Source organism: Anopheles aquasalis, chromosome 2 (genome assembly GCF_943734665.1).
Source record: "Anopheles aquasalis chromosome 2, idAnoAquaMG_Q_19, whole genome shotgun sequence".
In the NCBI taxonomy this organism is placed as follows: domain Eukaryota; kingdom Metazoa; phylum Arthropoda; class Insecta; order Diptera; family Culicidae; genus Anopheles; species Anopheles aquasalis.
In genome coordinates this window covers 67,645,647-67,653,146 of record NC_064877.1, presented here as the reverse complement: position 1 = coordinate 67,653,146, position 7,500 = coordinate 67,645,647, and the positions used below count along the sequence as shown (strand labels likewise).

At 46.3% G+C, this 7,500-nt stretch overlaps 1 protein-coding gene across 1 annotated transcript in view; it reads right to left on the bottom strand.

Moving 5' to 3' along the window:
- Positions 1-980: 980 nt before the first annotated feature.
- Positions 981-7,500, bottom strand: part of LOC126581407 (ubiquitin-conjugating enzyme E2 R2) — a 10,502-nt gene continuing 3,982 nt past the window's right edge. Inside the window, exon 6 of the mRNA XM_050245025.1 lies at positions 981-3,496. Within this exon, the coding sequence (XP_050100982.1) occupies positions 3,389-3,496 (108 nt within the window). The 3' untranslated portion in view covers positions 981-3,388. The remainder of the gene's footprint in view (positions 3,497-7,500) is intronic.

Sequence of the window (7,500 nt, the reverse complement as noted above, 5' to 3'; positions counted from 1 at the left end):
GACACTACTGGTGGTGGTGCATGGTCACCAGCATTAAACAGGTGCGGATTGGTGCAGGTGCGAGAGCAATGATGAAAAAAAAAAGTGGACCGCACAACCGGAGGAATGCACTAACGGGATGGCATGACACGCGTGCCGCCATCTTAATCGCTTTCTTTCATCAAAGGGAAATGCTCAGGTTTCTGGCGCTAATTGAAGACGTTTCGGTAATAGAAAGACCCAAAAACCGGAGGTTACACCGTAGGGCACCCACCGTAAAGGCCACATGAAGGGCCGCTGCGACGCACTGGCGGCGTCTTTGAGCTGCACCCGGTTGTATTTACGGAGGGTGAACCAAGCGGTAAAAGGGGCAAATTTGTTTACTTTAGGGCCCGAAAAAGACGCCCGTTGCAGTACGGGTCCAGTGCCGCCCACGTAATAGTTGCCGCACGTTCAGGCCGCCTGTATCGATCGTGAACCACATTGTGTTCCCGATTGCACCGTTTTCCATCCGATGGCATCCCTAGGATGGATGTAGGTTGCCGTTTCTGGAGACCGGCCTTTTTCCCTTCTGCTACTACTACGCTACACTAGCACCGTTAGCAACCGATCGAACCACGGCCTGCTGAGTGTTTTCTGTTTATTTTTCCGGGAATCGATGGAGATCGCTGTGGTAACCAAGGCACTAGCTCCAGCAACTGCTGCTGGATGCGTGAACTGTGAAGCATGGGTGTAAGGTGACTACGGAGCTGGGGGTCTCCATCAGCGGGCATAGATACTCATACTTTTATTAACTTAAGACAGACAGTAAAGCCAGTGAGCAGTGTAGTTCAAACGAAACGATTGTTTCATGAAATGTCTGTTCCGGTACCACGTGGAAATTGGTTGATGAAAACTGCAGAAGATAGGCAAAATCGTAACAGCAGCATGCTTACCATACAAGCACAACGCTTCTTTCTTTCAACAACCTCCAAAAGAGCTACGCAAAAAACATAAAAAAGTTACAGGAGAATTAAATGTATATTTCAAATGAAATAAAACCTTTATCATATTACTACTTAATGCGCCCCGATTGCGGTTAGCCCACGCTTGGTGTTACACAGCACTGATCGACCTGTTTAGAACCTTCCAGTTTGTTTTACTGTTTTCCCTCTTTCTTTTCAATAAACAATTACAATTGCGGTATACATCGGTATGAACACAGAGTATAGGGAGCATAGTTCGAAACATATTCCATACATAAAAGTAAATCATTTGTATATCTCGGGGACCGAAGAGAGCATTGCCGCCAATTGCCTTACCAAACACGCACGCGGACACCACCGATGCAACTGTCAGCAAGCAGCAGCTCATTACTTACTATTGCTGATAGCGATAGCGATGCCTTGGGTGCGTCCAACTACTATCGCGAACAGTTCTATGCTGCTGTTTTACCGTTTTGTCTCTTTTGCTATTCATTATAGGTTACTTTCATTACTTATGCTGCAGCCACTACTTGCTGCATTGCTTGCGCACCACTATTGCACATAGCTATCATCTCTCGTTTTATCATCATCTCACCTTTTATCGGTTCCAAAGGGTTTTTCTTAATCAATCGACAGTGGTGCCTGCCAAACCAGTGTTGCGTTGTATCAATATTGTACATTCCTACATTGCGTAAGCGATCGGATATCGCATGGAAATGCGATACCACCGCGAGTACGCCTAATACTTTTGCTTTTCTCTTGTAAGGGGTAGCTGTTTGTATGTATTTGTGTTCCTTTCTCAAAGTTTTTCTTTATATCCTTTTCTCGATACATCGAGATACAACAACTCAACACTGTACGTCTTTTTCGGCTTTATTGCTTGCAAGAAGAACCATGCGCGATTCTCGTCTCGTAATTCTCCTTCATTTTGCGTAGCTTGTTGCCTCTCAGATAGAATAGAAGAAGTCTTCTTTCTCTACAGGAACGGGAGCAGTGGCGGTGACATCGATGTAGTTGCTCCAACAGAGCTTCGCCTAACAGCGATACCAGGTGAAACGAAATGACAAACACTCATTCCTTAATGATGCTCACGCTTATGTACACTAAACAGCACGCCCGATTTCTCAACACAGACAGACACGATACGATACGATTCCTTTCGATTGGCAAAGAAAACGAAAACGGAAGTATAAGCAACACTGCGGTTTTTTTTGTATTAAATCCGTTGTTTATCTCCTATATCCGTATCTTACTCATAGTTCTGCCTGCAAATTTACTACCATTTTCGGTTACGATCGCAAGTGCCATGTTTGGGCCACACGCGTACCCACATTTTGCACTTTTGCACGAAAACAAATCAAAAGAAGAAAAAAAAACTCCTACATACTATCAGCAGCAACCGCCTGCATTTCCATTCATCAAATATTCATCAAGTGGTTTTCAGCGGTAGTACCGCCGGTGAGGAATCGCGGAAAGGGTTGCGGCTAGCGAGCGAGATTTGGCTGAGCTTGAGAGACTGATCCGTAATCGCGGGTGAAGCTTCGATTCTACTCTTCCCTCATCTGCGCACCAATCCGTAGCAGTAATAATAAAGAGAAATAATAATAATACAAGAGAATTTGCCTTTTCGCTCTAGACGGACAGATGGAAGCGTCGTAGCCAGATAGATACAACCTCTTTTATCGTTTCGCTTCAACGTCCATTCCGGATTATTGCATCCCAATTGCACCCCCCCGGGGGTGGGAACCATTCTGTGTTGTTGGTCATTTGGCGAAGAAATTCTGGATCATGTTTTCTCTTATGCGCCTCGTTTGTTCGATCTACACACATCATTGCAATCTTGTATGATCGATCGCCTAATTTAATCGATTCGCTCACAGTTAATTTACATTCAAAACACCCTCGCCGTTTGTTTTCGAAAAGGGAGGATCGGGGACGTAGAACGGATGCCGCACAGGCAATTAATATTTTGTAATTTCTCCACCGCTCTAAATTTTAAATCAGAGAAAATTTAAAACGGAAAACAAACGCAGATTGTGGCCTGGAGGAGCAAGCAGCGGAACTCCCTGCCTGCGAAAAACAAAGGTTTTTTCGGGGGCGGGCTATTACCATTGCATCTTGCCAGGTGCGCTCGTTTGCATCACGATGGTTGGGCATAGGCTACGGGGCCAAAAGCTGAACATGAACTTGTTTGTTGTGATGATACAAACCCTTTTTCCACCGGCCGGCCCAACGGGGATTCAACGGGTGTGCGATGCTCTTGGATGTCACCACTTTTTCTCGACACATCTTCTCAGCCCTCGCACTAGTCTCGGGGACACTCCGTCTCTCTATCTTTTCTCTCTGTGCTGGTGATGCTGCTTGCTTGCTTGCTGGCTTGCTTGCTAGTTGCTGCTGATGCTGTTGCGGCTGCTACCCTCAACCGGTCGCGTTCGATCAGCTCGTTAGGATTCCTCGTTGCCACTGTCATCGGCGTACGATTCGACCGATGCATTGTCATCGTCCTCCGTATCCAGATCGTAATCGTCGTCGTAGAAATCGGTCATATCGAGCTGCGAAAGACGGAAATAAAGAACAACAGAAACCAAAACATAAGGAAGTGATGCGTGATAGAGCTCCATCCAAAGATTGCAGTACGAGAGACGGAGAACCAAGCGAACGATCATTTCCCTAATGAGTGGACATATTTCTAAATTTCGTAGCACCCCTCTGCCGCAGATGCAGATGCTGACGAGAATTGCTTCATTTCTTGCCGTGACATCTTAAGAATCGGGTCCACCAAACCCAACCGAACCCATCATTCACCACATGTTCACACAGCGTTTCTGTTGTGATTGTTGTTGTGTTTGCCCCAATCTCGCACCCTCTCTATACCTTCTTTTGCAGTAAACAGAACGTCGTTGTTGCTCTCTCTTGTCGATTACGTTTTGGTTGCCATTCCTGGCCAGTGCAGGGGAGCCTACAAGGCTTGCTGCTTGTGTGATTGTGTGCTCAGCACCTCGCGTCTGTGACATATGATGCGTGAAAATGCAAGCCATAACACATCGACCGCTCTCTAACCCCGCCGAAGGAACACGATGGCAAAGACGACGAGAAGGCGAATTATGTGTTTCTCCACGCCACAGTTACCCCCAACGGGTGGGGCCGTTGTTACTGCCTCGGGCATGCTGCTGCTGCTGCGCCTGGAGGGGTGCTAACGTCACTAATAAATGTGTTGCTATTTGTATAACGCGGGGCAACACAATGGTGGTACGGGCCCGGCCGGTGGCAGTGTAATCCCTTTGGGACTCATTTGCAGTTACTGCCGTGGCAGTTATCGCCACCTACCGGGACCGGAGCAGGGCATCCGTAACACACCACCATAACCGATTGGCTAACGATACCCATACACGAGAGCTCTGTCCATCGATACCAGAGAAGCAATTTGTGATACTAATGCACTATAGAAAGACAGAGAGAGAGCAGGGATTGGAAGGAGCACACAAGCGATGCGAATCGCGACTAAACAAAACCAAGCAAAAAACCCTCCCGGAAAACATCCCTAAATGAGATATATGACTCATGTCCTCATCGTCAAGATGCATCGTCGATGATGAGTATGTTCTGCAGCATATCATTGCATCGCGTGCTTTCGTTTTTGGCATCTCACAAAAGGTTCACAAACTTCAAAAAGTTCAAAAAGCCACCAGTAAGGAACGAAAGAGAGTGACGACGTACCGAAGACGGCTACAATCCGTTATCTGGTTTCTTTCCAGGACCTGCAACCCTTCTCACGGAAGCACTGGTTGGCCATCGTGTGTTGGCAGCAGCTCACACAACATTCACAGCAGCACAGATTGGCATCATTTCTCGTAAGAAGTTATTTCTATAATTAATATAAATATACGGCGATTTTTCATTCGCTTTCTGCGCGCCATCACTGTGCGGCTCCTCTGCAGATCCAGGCTCCGCGACGCGTTCAACCTTTTCCCTTTTCCGCCGAAGGGTGCGTGCAGGAGAGCGGAGGAGAGGACAAGAATCGGGCAATTTATAGCCCCGTAGCGTGTTGGCATGAGGTCGTCTCTCTGTGTATAGGTGGTGTGGGTATAAAGTTCGCGAAAGCGAACTGGAATCGTGGACTGCGCTGCGATACACCACGGACACGTCCTGCACACGTCCATCTTAGCGCGGCAAACGGTGACGACGGACGAAGCCGGGCGCACCTCATCCAAATTAGTCACAAGGCAGAGCAATGGATTAGCTTTTACGGTGCGCTAAGTGACAGGGCTTCCTTCGCGTGGCCGCGAACCAAGCCCGCTAGTGCACTCTCTTTGAGAATCGCGGCAGAAGGAGCATCTCACGGGAAGGCTGTTTTCATCGGCTCGGAATTATAGGTTCGAAAGCGATGGTACCAACTGGAAGCGTGTGATTATGATATACTTAACAGCAGATTTATTGCACCGTCGGCGAGATTTCCTCAGAAAGTGTGAAATCGTGGCAGTCGCTCGGAAACACGATACCACCGCCGTCATCGTCAAACAGTATCGACCAGATTAACCACGATTAGCTAAGTTTTTTTTTTTATTTTTCAACAACAGTTTTATCTGCATTACTGATAGCAATTGTCTAAAAGAAAAAAATGTGTTCTACATGCACGCCACGCTGTAACCTTCTTGCCGAGACAAGAAATCGACACAAAAAATCCCGAAATATCTGTCTGGATCGTGTGCTGAATTCACACGTGTGACCAACCATCCAACTGCGAATGGTTATTGGCCAATCATTTCCTATTACCATGTCCAACGTCATATTCCATTTATCTCATATGTGTGTCTTTGTGCATGTGTCTTATCGTTAATCGATATAATCATACAGAGCACACGTTCACTTCCGTCTCCGCGTTCTTTTTCCGTACCGCGCCGTACGGAAAGACGACATCACTTGAAGGAAACTCAAACACGGCTGATGGCACGATAAAAATCCTCGAAAAGTGCTCCGCTCGGCATGAAATAAGCTAACGAGGGAACGAGCGAAAAAAGGATATTACGATGCCGACCGTACCGCCGGACCGACCAGACAGCGAGGACGCGCGGACGAGGATACTCATCGTTAAGGTGGTGTCTGAAGGCCAAAATTAGCACAATCTGTGCAACAATCCCGAGACACAGACAGCGAGAAAGAGAGAGCAAGCGATCGGTGGCGTGACACCAGTGATGAGGGTGAGTATCATGCAAATTCCTAGACTTGAAAATGGTTATTGTTATTGGCTAGCACCGCCTTACCCAGGGGTTTGGGGCTCGATGTTTAAAACCAATTCTATCGGCAAAGACACAACCATCTCGCTGCCGGCTGGTAGCGTTGTGCACACGTTCTCTCCGGAGTTCCGAAGCGGAGAATGGACATTGAGGAAATGGTTTGCTTTCAGCGTTATGAGAAAATTATGTTTTAATATTTTCCCAGACAAACGTATTTCTGCGGTACCCTTGTTTCTCTCTCTCTCTCGTTCTCCTCTTTGATTCTGCTGGGACTCTCGCTGGTAGCCACAAAAGTATCAAATAACTAAAGCCATCGATCTTCTCGTTCGATCTAAATGCTCGCGTGTCGCATTACACTGTGTGGCTACTGGTTACTGTGCAGACTACTCTGGTTGGACTTGTAAACAAGTCTGGAAAGAACTGTGAAGCGCTCTTAACAACTCCTCGCTACAGCACAAATCGCTCACCGACCTCGATGGGTTCGCTTCCCGTGGTCAAAAGGGGACGCAGAAACAGCGTCAAGTCGAAAGTACAATAACGATGTACGCGATCAGATTTTCAATAAACAATTGAGTTATTTGCCTAATGATTTATTTCTAAAGTGAACTTCAAAACCACGTCCGTGTGCCTCTCGACCATGAAAGTGAAGTGGGTGGAGGGAGGGAGCGGAAGACGAAGCATAAGCGGCGAGCGAAAAACGCATGATCTTTTCCATTTTACGACCCGTGTTGGTTTACAGCGGGGTTTGCGTTCCCTGCAACAAAGTAGCGATATAATTTGCGCTAACCGGACTGTCGGCAAGTGTCGGCAAGCAAGCAAACCCAAATAACACGAGGTATATTATACATTACAAAAGTTTTTAAAATGCAAATTGGAATTAAAGGTACATTAACATAAATTATGTATTTAATGTTATTCGATCAAAAACTCTAGCGTACGAATGGTTATCGTCAAATTGAAATAATAACCCGCACAATGCAGAATCGTAACCCATCGTAATGAATTGGCACAGAAAATCAACCAAATGTCACCGTAACCCACTATGGTTAACAATTGATCTTGATAATATTGCTCTTCTTTTAAATATCAAATGAGAAATGTAGTAATAAAGCAACCCATCACCTTGAATTTTTACATTCCTTGTAGCTAACCATATCCCAAGTCTGAATTAAACCAAATATCATCACAAGCTGGTTCAATTTACGAAGATACGTGTGGTCATCAAAGAGATAAACAATACTGCACACGGGAATGATCATACAAGAAAGGCAATCCAACACTTCTGCAGCATTCGATTCGCATCCCGAGTGTTTCGTAAGCGG